The 20005-nt window shown below is 39.8% G+C and overlaps 1 protein-coding gene across 1 annotated transcript in view; it reads right to left on the bottom strand.

Moving 5' to 3' along the window:
- The window catches only part of DNAJC3 (DnaJ heat shock protein family (Hsp40) member C3), a 63153-nt gene that overhangs the window by 17559 nt on the left and 25589 nt on the right, over positions 1-20005 (bottom strand). The window contains exons 4-8 of the mRNA XM_059378254.1: positions 18391-18465; positions 5934-6086; positions 4296-4477; positions 3739-3858; positions 24-129 (exon numbers count right to left, since the gene is read on the bottom strand). Of these exons, the coding sequence (XP_059234237.1) occupies positions 24-129; positions 3739-3858; positions 4296-4477; positions 5934-6086; positions 18391-18465 (636 nt within the window). The remainder of the gene's footprint in view (positions 1-23; positions 130-3738; positions 3859-4295; positions 4478-5933; positions 6087-18390; positions 18466-20005) is intronic.

Below are 20005 nucleotides of genomic sequence, written 5' to 3'. Positions count from 1 at the left end.
TCTGGAAACCAATCACCTGTTACCTTAGAAAAGCAGTGGCAAATCCTTTCTTTTGAACGAATTGTATATTCAGAAACACTTGGCTCTGTTTTCATGACAGATTCATATTTGCTGGTTGCGTCCATGTACCTACGGATGAGCAAACCATGATGAGTAACCATGAAAGTGTATTTCTAGAGCTAAGGAAGGACCCCTACTCTTCACCATAGGTTACTTAATCAATTCACCTGAATGAGCAGGTGCCTTCAAGCACTGTTTTTACCTTATTAGTCTACAGTGGCAAAGAAGGTACCTCTGCCAGCAAAAGTTAGGAGGTAAAACACATGACCACAGAAAATGTGTGTGTACAAAGCAGAGTATACCTGTGAATACCAAACAACGTGAAGAATTTCTTCAGAAAAATAGTGATTTTGAAAATGAGTAAAACATTTCATTAAGTCTGACTTACACAGAGCATTTTCAGCAAAAGAGATCAGGTTTTATTTCTGGGTCACTACACACCTTCATGAAATAACAGAGCCCATTAACTACACAACATCTTATATAACGAATGTCAATATTCACAGCTAAGTATAATGTAGTTCCTTGCAGAAGGAAACGGCTTAAATCCCCAGCTTTCTAAAAACAATAAAAGCTATTTCAGCATTTTTTTAAAAACTACCTCACGTTATACACTAAGTTACTTTCCTTTCCTTAGTAATGGCAGACTAGAAGATATATTTTTATACTACTGTGGCACATAATTCCCATTATTCAATTAGAAAATAACTGCAATTCACTAAAAAAAAAAAATAACTAGCTTCTGAAAAAGTGAAGCAAAAGTACTTTCCCCAGTTCCTCCAACTAGGTACAATTAAAATACCCTAGACATTATATATTTATAAAAATATGAAAAGACTCCAAAAGAGGAGAGAAGCAGGTAGACCATTTGAGGATGGCACGTGTAGATTGAACTAATCCCAAATGCTAGTGTTCTTGTTAGTGCTGATATGCTTTCATTTTATGCATACAAATCTTAAAGTTCTATTGATGATAATACAAATACAATATAATTGTTAATTCTACACTGGGCACTTGGGTGGCTCTTTTTGACCTGTCTAGGCCAGTATCTGTAATTCTGGGGCTGGAAGCTTAGAAGTGGGGATGAGAGAATTCTCAAGTTCACCATCAGTAGCTTGGTCAGACCTAAACACTTCAGTCTGTTCACACAAAACTGAATAAGAACATAGACATGGATGTACAGAGTTAACTTCCAATTTGCATACTCTGCTTAGAATTTGGGGGAAAATTTTTGAAAGATAATTGTTAAATTATTAGAAATGTGTTACAGTCATACTAGTATAACATTTTGTCATATAAAATCTATATTTACCTCTTACATCTATTAAAAATATTGTTGCACATAATTCAACATATATTTGACTTTGATTTTGTTTCACAATAATTAAAACAATAGTAAACTTGAAAAAAAACAGAAACAACAACAACAAAAAACCCAGGGGCACCTGGGTGGCTTAGAGGGTTAAGCCTCTGCCTCGTCTCAGTCGTCTCAGGTCATGATCTCAGGGTCCTGGGATCGAGCCCTGCATTGGGCTCTCTGCTTGGCAGGGAGCCTGCTTCCCCCTCTCTCTCTGTCTGCCTGCTTGTGATCTCTCTTTCTGTCAAATGAATAAATAAAATCTTAAAAACAAACAAACAAACAAAAAAAAAAAAACACCAAGGAACCTTGGGACCTGAGGGAAACATAATATGGTAAACTTCCTGGATTTTTTTTTTTTCTTTTTGCTTCCTATACCCCAGACTTGGAGCTGAAGCAGCCAGCAACCCAGAAATGCTAATGGATGCAGACAATAAAATCAAAACCCAGCAAGAGCCTGCTCTCTCAAGTCAAAAGACCTGGGAAGGGAAGCCTAGCAAGATGGGAAACTTTGGCTCTAGAACGGCCAAACACCACCAAAAGAAAGTAAAGCCCCACCCCTTCTAAAGCCAGCAGGTCAAGTGGACAGCCTCAACGTCCTGCCGAGGCTGTGACGAGGTGTGCCCACACCTGTACCAAGGTGGGACAGGGAAGGCCAAGTAGGGAGCCAGGACTTTCCTCCATACTGGAAATAATTCCCGAAACTCTCACCTGCTCCAAGCAATAGAGAAGCCCCACACCTCAAGTATCAACAAAGGCCAACTGGGAAACGTCTGCCTCCCTGACAGTAACAACGCAATGCCCACCCTTGCTTCGCTGGAACGGCGTCAGAAAAATACAGCCAAAACAGAAGATTTAAATTAAAAAAAACAGTCTTACAAAATCAAAGTGTCCAGGTTTCAATTAAAAACAATTCAGCCTACCAAGAAACAAGATCCCAGACTGAATGAGAAAAGACCCCAAAAGGACAGAGATGTTAGAATTATCTGATAAAGATCTTAAAGCAGCCATGGAAATGGCAGCAGTGACAAACAAACATGCTTAAAGCAAATGAAAGCAACAGACGGCCCTGGCAAAGTAACGGAAGAGATACAAGAATAATCACATGGAATTTGTTTATTAGAACTGAAAAATAGAAAAACCCAAAAAACAAGTTCATTGAATGTGCTTCAACAGTAGAACAGAGGTGACAGAGAAAAGAATCCGTGAACTGGAATGATAAAAAGTGACCAAATCTGATCAGAAAGAACGTGAGCTAAGAAAAATGAGGAGTGCCTCAGAGAGCTGAGGCGCTATCACAGAAGAGCTAACATTTATGTCAATAGAATCTAAGATGGAAACGAGAAGCCTGAAAAAGTACTTCAAGAAATAATAGCTGAAACTTCCCAAATTTGACAAGACACAAACCTACATATTCTAGAAGCTAAGTAAACTCCAAATAAGATAAAAACAAAGATATCCACACCAAGATACATCACAATTAAACTTCTGGATACTCAAGAAAAAAAAAATCTTGAGGGGCACAAAATATATAAAAGAAACAAAAAAAAATATTGGCTCACTCGGTTAAGCGTCTGCCTTCAACTCAGGTCATGATGCCAGGACCCTGGGATCGAGCCCCACATGGGGATCCCTGCTCCGTGGGAAGCCTGCTTCCTCCTCTCTCTCCCATGCCCCCTGTTTGTGTTCCCTCTCTCGTTGTGCCTCTCTCTGTCAATAAATAAAATCTTAAAAAATAAAAAAAATATTGAAAGCAATCAGAGGAAAATGCCTTATTTTTAGGGAGAAGACCATTAGAATGACAGTGGATTCCTCTTCAGAAACCATGGAGGCCACAAAAAAGTGGTACAATATTTTTCAGGTGCTGTAACAAAAGGACTGTTAACCCAGAATCCTATACCACAAGAAAATCTCTATATACTCTGTAGACATCTCTATCACTCTAGGTACCACATTATTTTTTAATAGTCAATTTATATGTCTGTCTCCCACCCTAATCTAGAAGCTTAAGACCAAAAACCATGTCATATTCATTTCTACACCCCCTGTACATTGTCAGTACCTGACACAGGACATGTTCAATAAATATTTGGTGAAATATAAGTAAAACTGCTGGTAAGAATACTATGCAGTTACTATTATTTAAATTCTGCAATATTAAAAAAATGTAGAGTTGTAGTAGTTTTGCCAAGGCCCAGTGCTTTCTAGGATATTCTATCCTCAAGGACTAACAAGTAAAAGAGCAAGCAGTTCAACTGTTCTTCTGTGCCCAGAAAAGACATACAAGGGAGGCCGCAGAGTGAAAAACAGCGTATTCTTACCTGCCATCTCTGATGAGCTCTTCGGCTGACTCGATCAGCTTATTCAGTTTCTTCACTTGCTTATAGTGTGCAAAACACCTTTTATGATCCTGGTCAAGTTTTAGACATTCACGAACTTCACTGCTCATGTATTTAAAAAGAAGAAAGTACTCCAAGTCAAAATAAGCAATGAGTAGTTTTCCATACCAAATACAGAAATCACAATATTTTTTTGGTAATAATTAAACAAAACACACAGACCAAACAATTCACCCTACACTTTTACATATGGCATTCTCGCACATGCATGTATTAATTCAAATTAAAATGACTTAAGTAGGTTATACATGAAACACCCCACTTTGCTTCTGCAAATATAGTATCTCTACTTTCATACGCACAGCTCATGAAAATAAACTATGTGGAAATAGAGTAACTTAGGGATAACACAAAATATATAAATGAAGAACATAAAAACAGCCTTAACCACAGTTTTAACTTAAAATTAAAAAGAAAATGGGATGATTATCTTACTGCCAACAAGAAAAAGATGAGATGTGCATGTCACTGGAACTGACCTGAGAGACAGTTCATGGTCTCCTAGTTGATAGTACAATGTGCTAATTTTATAAAAAGCCTCAGTATTATCATTCTTCAATTTTGATGCAGCTTTTAAGTCACTTATCGCTTTCCTAGGTTCCCCTTCTTTAATGAAACATTCAGCTCGAAGTTCCCGTAGTTCTGCATCCCAAACACAAACCTTGAGAAACAAGAGAATTAGACTTTACGAAACAGCAAACTACACACACTCCCTCCCACACATTTTGCCTGCATATTTATTGACGTGAAACCACCTTCGCGTAATGTGATTTCTGTATTATAAATAGTACTAAAAAGTCTGATACAATTTAGATGTGACAAAATAATTTCTCCAAGGACATCTTAAATGGGGGAAGGAATATCCTGCATATACTAATGAGGCCCCTTTCCTACTTCCTTCAATTATATAATTTTAAAACTCTGAAAGTAAGAATACATGGCATTACTATTAAAAGGTTGTTCCCAGTGAAGCATATCTGATTTTGAAAAGAATATTCTATAATCTAGTCTCAAAAAATAAAATCTAGGTTCTACATCTGTAAAATATTTCTGTTCTACTAATAACTAAATAGAATTCTCTTTTATAAATTGTTATCTCTTTGAAATTAAACCCTCGTATCACAAAAAGAAAGAAAAGAGGGGAAACAATGTGGGAAGGTTGAGGCTTCACCATTTCTACTTCATGAAGAAGTCGACGATATTCATCAACGGACTAGTATTCTTCAAAACTTAAGCCCAAAAGTCCAACAAAAAAGCCTGGTGAAGTATCTTTTATATACTTCTGAGTTGTTCTTTCTAAAGTCATATCAAATTTTCACATGTATTAAGATATCAAAATCAATACCGTACACTAAGAAAATATCTTGAGTAATAAACTAGGTCAAAATGGATAGTCTAACTATTGGAAGGTAAAAAATTTTAACTTTGTATCTTCTTAATAAAGCATTAAAATGCTATAATAAAACACAAATTCTGCTGGACCACACCACGTGATCTCCTCTACAAAATCATCAAAGAAGCACCGAATCCACATACATCCCAAGGTGCTACGAAAATGATAAATACACACGAATTATGCTTGCTTCTACTCGAGGGTTTTAGTCGACTTCCTCCTTGAAACCCTCTGCCATTCAGCCCGGCGGCGGCGAGAAGACTCCAGACTCGGGTTTCCCATCTAGAACTCCGGATCTTGTCAACCCTTCATCTGCTGCTTCCCTAGACGCTTCCCATTCTAACCACTCCTCTTGGCCACAAACGTGATTCTTCCTTTTCCTTCAACCAATTCTTTCATCTTTAATCCCATTATCGAACCTCTCAAGCTCTCTCCCCCCAACACAGAATGTAAAATGAGACAGAAATACCAAAGCAAGTGATATATAACGATACGTAACGCCCCCTCGGCGGCACCTCCAGCACATTTACTGAAAACCTCAGCCCACATTCTGCTCTGTACCAACACCAGCTTTTCACTTCAGAGCTAAAAGCCCGAAGACCCACCTGATTCTATCCCTATCTTGGTTTCTTGTAATGCATAACGTGTCCAAGTCTATAAATGTGCCTTACCGTGCAAAGCCGTCGGCGCCAGGCCTGGCAGCCGCACCGCCCAGGAAACTCACCTCTAAAATCTTATCAAGGAAGGTTATAGCCGCGCCGTAGTCCGCGCTCTCGAAGGCGTCCAGCGCTTGGGAACGCAAACGCTGCATCTCGTCAGACTTCCCAAGCTGCAGCTGGGCTTCCTTTTCTTCGCTCTCACTTGGGCTAGATTTGAGCTATCAGAACGAGAAATTAATGAGAAATGTTTAATCTCTTAAACCTAATTCCCGCAGTACACACCCGATCTGACCATTTTACACCAAGTTCACCGGAGGCGAAGGGAAGAGACACCGGCCACGCTGGCCCATCCGAGCACGTGCCCCGGGGCTGACAAGCGGGAGGGAAAGTCACCCCCACTCGGGACAGGACACAGACGCAAGCTGGACGGTGGGGGTCACAGGCCTGGGTCCCCGAACCTTACCAGGAAGCAAACACATTGGGGAATATGACAGGACAGAGAGGAAGGAAGGACAGCGAGCACTCGCCTCCCTCTCGGTACGGCTCTGCGCGCTCATGGGCGTCCCGTGTATCCTGCCTTCCAGCTCTACTTCCTAAATGAGTATTTTTTTTTTTTAAAGATTCTATTCATCCATTTGACAGAAAGAGACCACAAGCAAGCAGAGAGGCAGGCAGAGAGAGAGAGGAGGAAGCAGGCTCCCCGCTGAGCAGAGAGCCCGACGTGGGGCTCAATCCCAGAACCCTGGGACCAGGACCTGAGCGAAGGCAGAGGCTTAACCCACTGAGCCAACCAGGTGCCCCCTAATTGTGTATTTTTAAGTATAAAATAATTTTACCAAAATAATGAAAACCAGGGAAACTGAGGAGAGGGCATGTTTTTTTAAGAGGTTATAGGATGAAGATTTGATACCAGAGAGGCTATGGTGTAATGAGAAAAAAATTATGGGGAAAAATGAGAGAATAACACCTTTTATTAAAAGACTCAAGAGTTTTAAGAGGTCTACACATTTTCTCTTTTTAAATAACCTTATCGGGGTGCCTGGGTGGCCCAGTGGATTAAAACCTCTGCCTTCAGCTCAGGTCATGATCTCAGGGTCCTGGGATCGAGCCCCACACTGGGCTCTCTGCTCGGCGGGGAGCCTGCTTCCACTTCTCTCTGCCTGCCTCACTGCTTACTTGTGATCTGTGTCAAATAAATAAATAACCTTATCAAGGTATAATCCATACCACAGAATTCATCTGTTTTGAGTGCACAGTTCTGACTTTTAACATATTTAGCAAGTATGTACCCACTACCCCAGTTTTAGACCATTTCTGTCAATATTTTAAGACCCCTTGTGTCTGCTTATAGTTCATTCCTACTCCCAGCCTAGCCTCAGAAAAAGCAACTCAACAATTTCTTCCTCGAAATGGAAAATCTTAAGCTTAATGGCTTAGAAAAACTGAGTGCCTACATTAAAAAGCTCTGACTTGGGCAAGTGGGGGGAACATTTTCCCTGATTTTTCCTAGTTTATATGTAATAATTCCTGAAATCGAACATTCTTACTAAGATGGGAATTGTAGTTGATAGGATCCAATCTGGGGTGAGGTGCACCCAATGGTAGATTATTTCTAGAAATGTCTCTCTTTCAACTGACCAATCATACTGCTCCCTCTTTTAGGTAAAAACACCCACCACCAGCTACCTGGTAAAGAACACTCCAGATGTGAAACCTCAAGAATACTATTTCTGAGTAGAGGTTCTATATGTCTCCATTTTGCTTTTTGGATACCTTAGGTATTGTTTTGTCTGTTTAACCATTGGCTTTTGACGGAACAGACAGAACTCCCAAGTATTCAGAGGTAACTAGAAATTAACCACCTCAGCTTGCTCAGAGGAGGACTGTCCCTGCAGGACCGAACTACCCAGTTGAAGGGGGCCGCTGTAAGGCCATGACATGCTAATCTACGGCTGTTTTATCATTCTCAGGACGGTCCTGAACACTTCCGGCAGATCACACTGGAAGAAAGATGTGTATCACTTTGCTCTGGGTAAAAGTAATTTATTAACTTGTTTCCTATACGTACACTGCTGCCCCTTTTGGCAAAGGATATCTGGAATAGGATATCCTATTCTGTATTTTTGAATTTTTGAGTACTTTGATTTTTGGAATATTGCTATCCAATTCCAACTTCTGAACAGGATATCCTAGGGGACGGTAGTGTACATATAGGAAACAAGTTAATAAGTGACTTTTACCCAGAGCAAAGTGACTGATACACATACATCCTTCTTCCAGCGTGCTCTGCCAGAAGTGCTCGGGAAAAACGTGAGGATGATAAAACAGCCGTAGATTAGCATGCCATGGCCTTACACAGAGACTGCCTCTCCTGGATGGAATTTACATTCTTTTTTTTTTTTTTTTTTTTTCTCAAACTTCATAGAGTCTAATGTCTACCACATGATTTTCCTTGTTGGAAGGTGAGAGCAGCAGAAGCCCTAGAGCTTGAGGCTGAGCATGGAGGGCTCAGCCGCGCTCAGTGCCCAGTGGGAACGGGCAGGAGGGAGTCCAGTGAGCGGGGGTCCTCCAGGCCTCTCAGAGGAGGGGGGGAGCCTCCTCTTGCAAGGAGGCAGGAAAGGAGTTTGAGAAACAAACTAAGGACTTCTAACCCTGGGGGGGGTTTCAAAGTAAGCTGAATGGGATGAACATGCTCACTCTTCCCGCCGGCTGGGGACTCCTCCCGGGGTATGTGCGGGTGGAGCCTGGTGGTCTCTGTTAGCATTTCCCTCCCTCTTCACGCTCCTTCATAACCCTTCTTCTGTGTTTCATATTTCTAACCCTCTCAGACAAACCTCTCCCAATGACGATATTTCTTTTTTTTTTTAACATTGAAAAAAACCTTTTTATTTTGGAATAATTTTACAGAAGAGTTATGAAGATAGTAAGGAAAATTCCTGTATATCCTTCATCCAGATTCCTCTATGGCCATACCACCCTGAACGCGCCCGATCTCGTCTGATCTCGGAAGCTAAGCAGGGTCGGGCCTGGTTAGTACTTGGATGGGAGACCAATGACGATATTTCTTATCACTTACTCCATCACCCATAGTAGCTATGGGGTGGGGGTGGTTAAAAGGGGCGCGCTGCTCTGTCATCTAAATACACCGCTATTTCTGGGACTTTGAATGAGAACAAGGGTTGATAATTGTGGCAGACAGACTTCTAAGATGACCCCAAAAGACCCCCACCTCCTGGAACTCATACCTTTGTGGGACCCCCTCCCCTAGGATGGAGTAGGAACTCCTTTTAACACGCAGAATATGACAGAGGTGACAGGATGTCACTTCCTCGGTTAGGTACAAAGCCGGTGACTCCCTCTGGCTAGCACTCACTCTCGAACGAAGCAAGCCGCCATGCTGTGCGATGCTTCGCGGGGAGGCCCACGAAGGAAAGAACCAACGGAAGCCTCCAGCCAACTCGGGGAAAAAAAACAGAGGCCTCAAGTCTATCAGCCCAAGAGGAATTAAATCCTGCCAACTATGAGAGGGGTCTGGAAGCAGTTCTTTCACCGGCCAAACCTTCAGATAATACAGCAAGGTCACCTGATGCCTGACGGTGGCCTGTGAGAGACCCTGAAGCAGAGGACGCGGCTAAACCTGCCCCGGTTCCTGACCCCATGAGCTGTGTGTTGCTTTAAGCTGTTAACTTTGAGTAATTTGTTAAGCAGCAATAGATAATAGAGTAGTTTTACCATTTTTTCAATGGCCAGATTATGAATATTGCCCAAGAGATTTTATATTATTAATGTTTTAAAATAAAGTCTAAATGGGGAAAAAAAAAAAAAACCCCACCTATTCCCAAACCGTTACTTTATCACTTATTATCCATATATTATTTACATTTTCTTCACCAAAACAAAGGGGGAGGGGCGCCTGAGTGGCTCCGTTTTTAGGCATCTGCCCTCAGTTCCGGTCGTGATCCAGGGACCTGGGATCAAGCCCCGCATCAGGCTCCTGGCTCAGCGGGGGGCCTGCTTCTCCCTCTCCCACTCCCCACTTGTATTCCCTCTCTGGCTGTCTCTTCTCTGTCAAATAAAATTAAAAAAAAAAAAAAGTAAAAAAAATAAATAAATAAAATAAAACAAAGGGGGATAATAATGATGTAGGAAACAAAGGCAAAAGGAAAAAATTCAATTTCCTTCCCACTTATAGCCCACTGGCCAGTCCCTGAAACAGGCAGAGTGACTTTCCTCTAGGAACTCAACTACCTCAATGTCGATACTTTGCTAAGGGCAAAAGGCAATCTTAGCCCAATGCCCAGGATGCTGTGAGTCTACTTTAACATATAAAAATCCCTTTGGAAACCTCTTTTATCCCTACCCAAACCCCGCTCCCTGCCAAGATACATATTAGCAAGCATATGGCTCACCATACATATCTGAAGGGTCTCATGACTAAGATGTGATTAGACAGTTATAAATGACTTCTTCCTCAAACGGCAAGCCCCTCAAGGTCCGGGAAACCATCCCTAACCCTTTCCCGACCTCACAGTGTATGGTCAGTCACCCATCACAACCCAACACAGCTCTTTCTGCCCAAGGGCCATGCTTTAATAATAACCACCTTTTTTGGACCGAAGATGTCTCAAGAATTCTCTCTTGGCCACTGCCTCCGTCCGAGCCCTAACATTTCCTACATCTATAATGCTTACACCCTGAGGAACAGTCACTGAGAAATTAAAAAGATACTTTATGCAACACACAGCAAGTACTCAAAAAAAATGCTAATAAAAATTCCAAGCTCCTTTTCTGAACTTTCTGTAGTATATAAATTGACAATGAGGACAGAATGCAATACTTTAAATGGTTATTCATTTCCCATTGCATTAATATCAGCCAACTTAAACTGGGTGTCCTCTATGAAAGTTAGCATAATTAAAGTCCCAGAATAGCACCTGAGTGGCTCAGTCGGTTGAGCATCTGACTCTAATGGTTTTGGCTCAGGTGTGATCTCAGGGTCGTGAGACTGAGCCCCGCCTGCAGAGTCTGCTTGTCCCTCTCCCTCTGTTCCTCCACCCCCCTCTCCACCCCGTGCACTCCCTCTCTCTCTCAAATAAATAGATAAAATCTTTTTAAAAAGTCCCAGAATAGGGGGTGCCTGGGTGGCTCAGTGGGTTAAAGCCTCTGCCTTCGGCTCAGGTCATGATCTCAGGGTCCTGGGATCCAGCCCCACATCGGGCTCACTGCTCAGTGGGGAGCCTGCTTCTTCCTCTCTCTCTGCCTGCCTCTCTGCCTACTTGTGATCTCTCTCTGTCAAATAAATAAAATTCTTTTAAAAAAAAAAAAAAAGTCCCAGAATAATAAAACCTTAATTTGACTCAAGGTCAAAATAAAATTAGATTCTGGCAGAAAATATAGTCACCAAACTGCTTGTTGCTCAAGAAATTAATCTTTCCAACCCTATTAAATTTAATTATGGTATTAAGAGGTAAGTAGCACAAATTTACATTTTTCATTTGATACTAATTGATAACATAGAAAAATATGTAATATTTGAGGTATGTTGCAACATTCCCCAATGACTTCTAAAATTCGCCTTCACAAATTGTTTCTGCAGTCTTTGTTAAGGGAACTATACAAAAATAATACCAACTAATTTTTGAAAAGCAATTGTATCCAAGTCAAGGGGGGAGTGATTTGAGTTAAAGTGTTCTAAGGTACTTGTAATTTTCTAGAGGAAGCTAAAAATAGTGATTACCTGTAAACCTTATTAAAAGCAAGCATGTTAAAATTCCTGAGTAACGACTAAAAGAAAAAGACACAGTGGCATGACAGTACAGAAAGAACAGAATAAGGAAGAAAAATCCAAGTCAGTTGTAGGAGGGAAGGAAGAGAAGGGCAGGCGGACAGGAAACAAACAGCTGGAGAAACAGAACCTAATAGAAATAGAGACAAGAGACATCAAGTTGCATTTCCTATACCAACCAAACCAGCAAAAACGACAATGTTCATACCAAGTGTTGCTGAAGATATGGGGCACACGGAACCCCCCTCCGTCGCTGGTGGGAATGTACATTTGGATAACCACTTTACAGGAAAGTGTCTAACTGTCTGGCCAGGTTAAAAATGCCCATAACTTTCAAAGCTGCAATTATGTTCTTTGGTATAAACCCAACAGCAGCGATCAGAGGGTGATCCAGGGACACCTGGGAGTCCCTACTACCCTTTCAGAGGTCAGTGGGGACACAGTATATACAGATAAAAGATAACACATTCGAAGTACAGCATAAACCAATGGATTTCATTATGACAGAGTCCTAAAAGTTCACTCATGAGATTGCAGAGTCCACACTGTAACTAACCAGTGACAACTCCTGGAGGTTGCTATGACATCAAAGAATCTGCAAAACTATATAAAATGACTATTAAAACATTCTTCGTTTTCCAACCACTTAAATGTGTGAGCCACCTTTTCTTCAGTAACACTTCAACAAAAATATAAATAAGATCTGGGAACCTGATTGTCTTCAATAAGCCAGATATTAAAGAGATTTGCAAAAATGTAAATAAGTGGTCTTATTATTAAATATTTGTTGTTTTTGAAAATATAGTTAGGTTGCATGCAAAAAAATCTGTATTAACATATAATGGGTTTGTTACTTTTAGATTAGTAAATATTTTTTTAATTTCTAAAATTAACTCCTAATACTGTGAATACTGATACAAACCAAAGCTCTTCGGAGTCCTCAGTATTTACCAGTATAATGGGATCCTGAGAACAATCCTCCGAATTGCTGCCCCAAAGGGATTCAGCATCAGGAGGTAAATGAGCCAGAGTGTCACTGAACCTAGCAGTATAGAAACTCAAAGATTTGTTACATTCATAAATAAAACCTACCAGAAATGAAACATGAAAATGTGAGGCTATAGCTAAATTTTCACAATTGTATAACACACAAAAAAGATATCCTCGAGATTCCGAAACTCTTTCGTTCCCTCAGTTTTCATCAAGCCAACACCCTTCTCAAGTCTCATCCCGCGAAGCTTCCCCAACTGTTCCATACTAAAGTCGCCTTCGCTTCTCTCTAAATGTTTAAATCACTTAAGAAACTCTTTTAACAAGGAAGTAATCAAAGAAATCATCTTGCCCAACCAACTCCCACTTTGTAAATGAAAATACTGAGTCTCACAAATGGTAACTCGCCAAACATCACACAGCTGATCAGGAGAAAAGTGGGGTGGGTTTCCCAAATTCTAGTCATGTGTCATTCTTGATCTGATCTTGTTATCTAGACAAGCTTATATGTCACTTCTTATAAATATCTCTGTACTACTAGCTTTTCTCACACGTAGGGCTTATTTCTTCCAACTAAAGGGTAAACTGCTGAGGAACAGGATATATGTCTTAATGCCTACATCGCATGCCCATTTTTCTTTTTCAGTTAATACTGTTACCTATGAGGTAGGTTGTACGGTCTCTAATTTTAGATAAAGAAATTGAATGATTTTTAGATAAAGAAATTGAATGAACTTGCCAGAAGTCTTGCTTTGGATGATGGTAATGATGAAAACCAATCATGACAGGAGAAAATATTTACTAAGAGCTTTCTATATTTCAGGCACTATTTAAGCCAAACCAAAGAAACGTAACGGACATTTTGGATTATCTCCCTTTTACAAACAGGAGGACTGTCTAGCTCAAAGTCACTTCCAGAGCCTGCATTCCTAACTGTTCCCTCTTACGTGTACAATGATGCCGAAGGTGCAAGCTGTCTACCTGACATGTCCAACGGGACATCATAAGAGCATCTCAACAACAAGGCCAACACAGAAGACCACGAATAGCCAAAGCAATCTTGAAAAAGAAAAGCAAAATACTGGAAACATCACAATTCCAGACTTCAAATTATATTACAAAGCTGTAGTAATCAAGCCAGTATGGTAATGGCATAAACACAGACACACAGATCAAGGGAACAGGACATAAAAATCCAGAAATACACCGACAATCATATGGTCAATTAATCTTCAACAAAGCATAAAAGAAGTCCAATGGAGGGGGGGTGTGCCTGGGCGGCTCAGTGGGTTAAAGCCTCTGCCTTCGGCTCGGATCATGATCTCAGGGTCCTGGGATCGAGCCCCGCATCACATCAGGCTCTGTGATCGGCAGGGAGCCTGCTTCCCTTCCCCTCTCTCTGCCTGCCTCTCTGCCTACTTGTGATCTCTGTCTGTCAAATAAATAAAGAAAATCTTAAAAAAAAAAGAAGAAGAAGAAGAAGTCCAATGGGGAAAAGACAGTCACTTCAACAAATGGTGTTGGGAAAACTGGGTTTCAACTCGAGGTCATTTTCGTAAGCAACAAGCATGTTCACCTTCTGCGAGGATGCCCTCCCAGCCACTCTGCTAACACAGACTCATTCACCCTCTTAATATTCAGATTTCTAGTACATCCCCTCCTTTAAGAAAGCTCTTCTTGACCAGACGCCCAAATCCTGGTTAAGTGAGGTGACCATTCCGCCTGTGCCTGCAGGGCTCAATCACAACACTTCAGTCATACGTTATCACATTTGCCGATTATTTCTTACCCTAGTATAATCTTCCCAAAGGCAGAGACTAGTTTTCTTCATCAGCAACCCTCTAACATCTACCAATCTGCCTTGCAAATAAGATGCACCAATGGTCACTGAACTACAAGTGACCACATGTGCTGGTGACAGCAGTGACAGCTCAAAGACAAACCAAACCACGTAAGATACTATGTAGGATCAGGATAGCCAGTGGGGACCTGAGGTGATGCTTATTTACAGGAGACCCTCCAGCAGCAGAGTAACCTGTACACGTAACAAAGAACAAGATTTGCACTGCAGCCCAAAAAGAGATTAAGCATATTCAAACTTCCGTTCCATTACGTAAAACGCAGCTAAGTATCCCCACCTGGTTGTACACATAGCACTTTATTAGTAAGATTAAATCTTTCTGTATCTAATAGGCTGGTAAATTCTCTTAAATACCACAAAAAACCCATGTAACTAAAAACACATAAAGCAAACAAGTTATTATATATCATCTATATTCACAAATCTCTAAAAAAGTATAAGAATTCTTTGATTGGTAAAGATAAAATACAAACACAAAATTTGTCTTTTTTAAACCAGACCCAGAAATCATCTATTTTATGATATCAGACTTTACTTTTGTAATATTGCATCTATTTGAGAAAGAGACAGAGTTAGCAAGAACCAGAGTGTAAACAGGGAAGAGAGGGAGAAGCAGGCTTCCTACTGAGCAGGGAGCCTAATGTGGGGTTCGATCCCAGGACCCTGGGATTGTGACCTGAGCTAAAGGCAGCCACTTAACCAACGGAGCCACCTGGGTTTGGGATTCCTCTCTCGCTCTCTCTCACTCTGCCTCTGCCCTCCTCTCTCAAAATTAAATAAAATTTAACTTAATTAAAAAAAAAACACAGGAGAAAATCTTTGGAAGCTAGGGACTGGTGAATAGTTCTCAGACATGACACCAAAAACACTATACATAGGAGAAAACAGAAAACCAATAAACTGGACATCATCAAAATTAAAATTAAAAATTTTCACTCTCTGACATACCCTGTGAAGAGGAAAAGACAAGCCATGGTCTGGGCGAGCACATCTGCAGACCACACATGTGATAAAGTATTTAAAATACATAAAGAACTCCCAAAACACAAGCGTGAAAAAGTAAACAATCCAATTAGAACATGGGCAAAAGACACGAACCAGCTTTACACCAAAAAGGATGCCAAATAAGCCCAAGAAAAGATCATTAAACATTAGGGAAATATAAACTAAAAAAAACAGTCATAAACTAAAAAAAAAAAAACAATGAGCGGTCACTATAAAGTTCTCTGAATGACTAAAATAAAAAATAGTGACAAAACCACATACTGGCAAGGACACAGAGGAACATAAAATGGCACAGTCACTCTAAGAAGCCATTTGGAAGTTCCTTCTAGAACTAAGCAGGCAATTATGATACAACCCAGACACTGCACTTTGAGGCATTTATCCCAGGAAAATGAAAACTTCTGTTCACACTAAATGTACAAGAATTTTTGTAGCAAAAAAAAAAAAAAAAAGAATGTTCGTAGCAGTTTTATTGGTATTACTTACAAAGTGGAAACAACCGAAAGGTCCATCGAATGATGAACAGACAAGTCAAACATGTAAATAAGCAAAGTGATACACACAGCAATCTGGATGAATCTTCAGGGAATTCTACTGAGTAAAAAAGTCAATGCCAAAAGTTTATACAGTGTTTAAGTCCATGTATGCAATATTGTTGAAATGTCACAATTTAAGAAACGACTCACAAACTAGTGGCTGCCCAAAGTTATGGATGAGAGGCCGGAACAGTACGTGAGGGAAGTGGGTGTGGTTATAAAGGGGCAACAGGAAGGAGCCTTCTGGCAAGAGAAGCGCTCAGTATGAACTGGGTATAAAGAAAAAGGGTATCGAATTACACACACACACACAGAAGTGACCACTACTACTAGTACTGAGGAAATCCAAATAGACATGTAGACTGTATCAATGTCAGTATCCTGGCTGTAACACAGTACTGCAGGCTTACGAGACATTATCACTGGGGGAAAGTAGGTACTTGGTAAAGGGTGCACAAGACTTCTCTGTATCATTAATTACAACTGTATGTGAATCTACAATTATCTCAATAAAATTTTGAGCTAAAAAAAAATCATTCAGTACAGCTGCACAGTCTCATGTGCAGAATGTCACGAATCCTGTAATAGCGAGCCTGGTTTTAAGAACACACTAGCAGAAGTTATGACTGTTAGAAAACAATCTAAAAGTGGTGTCACGAAAGTTCCCCTTCTTGTTTCTGAGAGGTTTTAATATCAATCACAGAAAAGACATTAATCAAGACATACCAAGAGTTCCAATAACTCACTTTTCCAAAAGGATACACCCATTACCTAACAAGAATTAATTTTTGCTAAAGCTTTTATTCTAAATTGTGTTATTTCTAAAAGGCTACACTAATATTGTGATTGGAAAAAAATTCTAAGTAATAGATTTAACCATCTGTTAGAAAGAAGGAAATCCATTTTTACGCTTTATCATTCATCAATCCATTCAACAAATTTCTCACAACACTTTCTGTGTACAAGAACGGGGCTGGGGAAAGGCAACCCTAACACCCATGGCCTCCCCACCACCTGTCCTCAAGCTTCTTCCCAGATAGTAAGGAAAATCAGGTAAACATAAAGGAACACCCAGTTTTACTGAGACCATGAGAGAACTACCGATTAGATTTTAATACATTAAGTCTAAAGTTTTTTGGATTTCTCTGCATATGACTGAGCATTGTGACAAAGGTTAAGAAAGTATTAGAAATTTCAGTTTTATTTTCATAGTGGTTATCATAACTAAGCATTTTTACAAACTACAAAAATGCAAATAATGAACAAGTAAGGTTTATACAGCTGCCCCTCGAACAACACAGGGCTGGGGAACCGGCCCCTCCCACCCAGTCAAATCCACGTATAACTTGACTCCACCAAAACTTAACTACTAGTAGTCTACTACTGACCAGAAGCCTTATCGTTAACAAATAGTCAATTAACATATTTTTGTATATGTATTACCTACTGTATTCTTACAATAAAGTAAGCTAGAGAAAAGAAGATTTCATTAAGAAAATCATGAGGAAGAAAAAATATGTTTACAATATTTACACAGTCCACATAGAAGTGGACCCATGAGTTCAAACCCCTGTTGGTCAAAGGTCCACTGTATGTATGCTCTTTCTAGACCACTCCAGAAACAAATCCAGACAGAATAAAAATGCAGGTCTTAAAACCTGCATATGAGGACATAAAGACATTGGTCGTCCCTCTAAATCATTTTTCAATTACATGTAATGTAATTTTCAATTACATTTTACAATTACATGCCATCCCCCAACAAATCCAAAACACTTTACATATATAAAATAACCATATGGGTAATTATAAAATTCCCTTTTAAAAATGTCTCATTTTTCCTTTTAAATCAAATGAAGGGTTTCCCAAGAAGTTTTAGAATAGTTCAGGTGACCTCTCTAGATCCTCATGCAAAACAAAGCAAAACATGTGAGCTATATAAACTGAATTAAAATTATTTTCTTGGGCAGTTGGTTAAGTGGCTCAGTTGGTTAAGAATGGCTTTCGACTCACATCTGGCTCCCTGCTCAGCGGCAAGTCTGCTGCTCCCTCTGCCCCTCTCCCCTCTCATGCTCTCTCTCACTCCCTCTCTCTCAAATAAAATCTTTAATAAAAACAATCATATATTCTCTCCACATACTTTATCTTTCAACTATTAAAGTGATTCTCTCCTGTCAATCACTATGCATTAATTCGAAACTGTGACTTTTATATACACAAAACATATGATTGTCCCTTTTAGCTATAAAGTGATAACTGTCTTAATATTAAAAAGTCCAATATATTCACTCATCTTCATAAAGATGTTCAACATCTTCGTAAAGCCAAATACATATTGAACTTACCACTTTTTTAAAATCATCTTCTGCTTCATCAAGTTTACCTTGTTTGAGTAATAAATGACCTCTCTGTAATCTTGCCTAGAAAAAAGGAAAGGTGTTCTGAGTACCGTGCATTTCCAAATTTTCTTTAAACACAAAGAATAAAACCAAATACGCTGATGAAACATTAATGAAATATTTATTTTTCCAATGTCCATTTATTTGACTTGGCACTCTTAAGAACAATTCCTGGAACCACTGAATGTGCATTACTTTTATTAAAGTATGCTTCCTTAAAAATACTTTTTGCGCTATATCCCCCCAAATTGTAAACTCCCACCAACTATAACGTCAATAAGCAAATGTGGTCTCTCCATACAATGGAATATCATCCAACCATAAAAAGGAATGAAGTGTTGACACACGCTACAACATGGACGGACCTTGAGAACAATATGCATAGTGAAAAGAGTCAGACACAAAAGGCCACATACTGTATGACTGCACTTACATGAAATGTCCAAATAAGCAAATCCATACAGACAGAAAGATACGTGGTGGCCAAAGGCCACGGCATAAATGGAGAGGGGCTGATATAAGGGACTAGATTTCTTTTGGGGGTATCAAAAGTGTTCCGGAACTAGACAGTGGTGATGTTTGCACAACCTTGTGAATATACTAAGACACCAGCGAATTAGACAATTTAAAAAAGGATGAATTTGATGATATGTGCATTGTATCTCAATTTAAAAAAAATATGCCATTGTAATAACTTTTTGTACTATAAAAAAGGCTGTGTAATTTGGGACTTTACCAATCAAAGTTCTAGAAATTATTTTGTTTTTATTAATTCTCTGTGGATATATGCACTCTACTATAACCGAGTAACAACACCTCTTCCCTTCCCGCGTGCATCACTCCCCACCCGATTTGATATTCCTCTTCATGTGCATAATCCCAGCTCTTCCAAGAACACCAACGCTCTGATGACCAATGTGACCATAAGAGAGAAACCACATCGATAGTCCACTAGAACGTATATATTACATTTACAATATGTAAAAATGTCCCTAATCCTCTGTTAAGTGCATCAACACACATAAATAGCAAGATGAAAGCCACTTCAGCTACCTAATAGCTACTATAATCCTAGGAAAATGAACTACTTAACCTTCTGATAGGTTGTACTCAGCTAGGTAAAGTAACAGATTAAAGAAATTCCCATTTAGGATGGGAATTCCATCCTAAAATAATAATAATATTTCACACCAAACATTTACCCATACCTTTCAGTTATCCCTAGTCCTTTTTGGAATATGGTAGGGTATAAGCAATAAATGAGGTACCAAATTAATTTTGAAACCATCTAACTTATCCATTTATTTTAAGCCATTACGCTGACCTGCCAGTCATCAGGACATCCCATCAGGACTGTAAATTCCTCCATTTCTGAAGCTTCTGGGATGGTTGCAGGGGAGGATCAGTCTAATTCCTCACCACAAACCACTGCTTAACCGACCTATCTCCTGCCCTTTGTTCTTCCTGCCACAGCCTTAATGGGAACTACTGTCCGTCCCCTGACAGCCTTTTCACTGAACTTCAGCTTCAGCGAGCTCAGCTTCTCGATCAGCTGGTTACG

Source organism: Mustela nigripes, chromosome 15 (assembly GCF_022355385.1).
Source record: "Mustela nigripes isolate SB6536 chromosome 15, MUSNIG.SB6536, whole genome shotgun sequence".
Taxonomy (NCBI): Eukaryota; Metazoa; Chordata; class Mammalia; order Carnivora; family Mustelidae; genus Mustela; species Mustela nigripes.
This window is presented reverse-complemented; position numbering and strand designations above follow the sequence as displayed.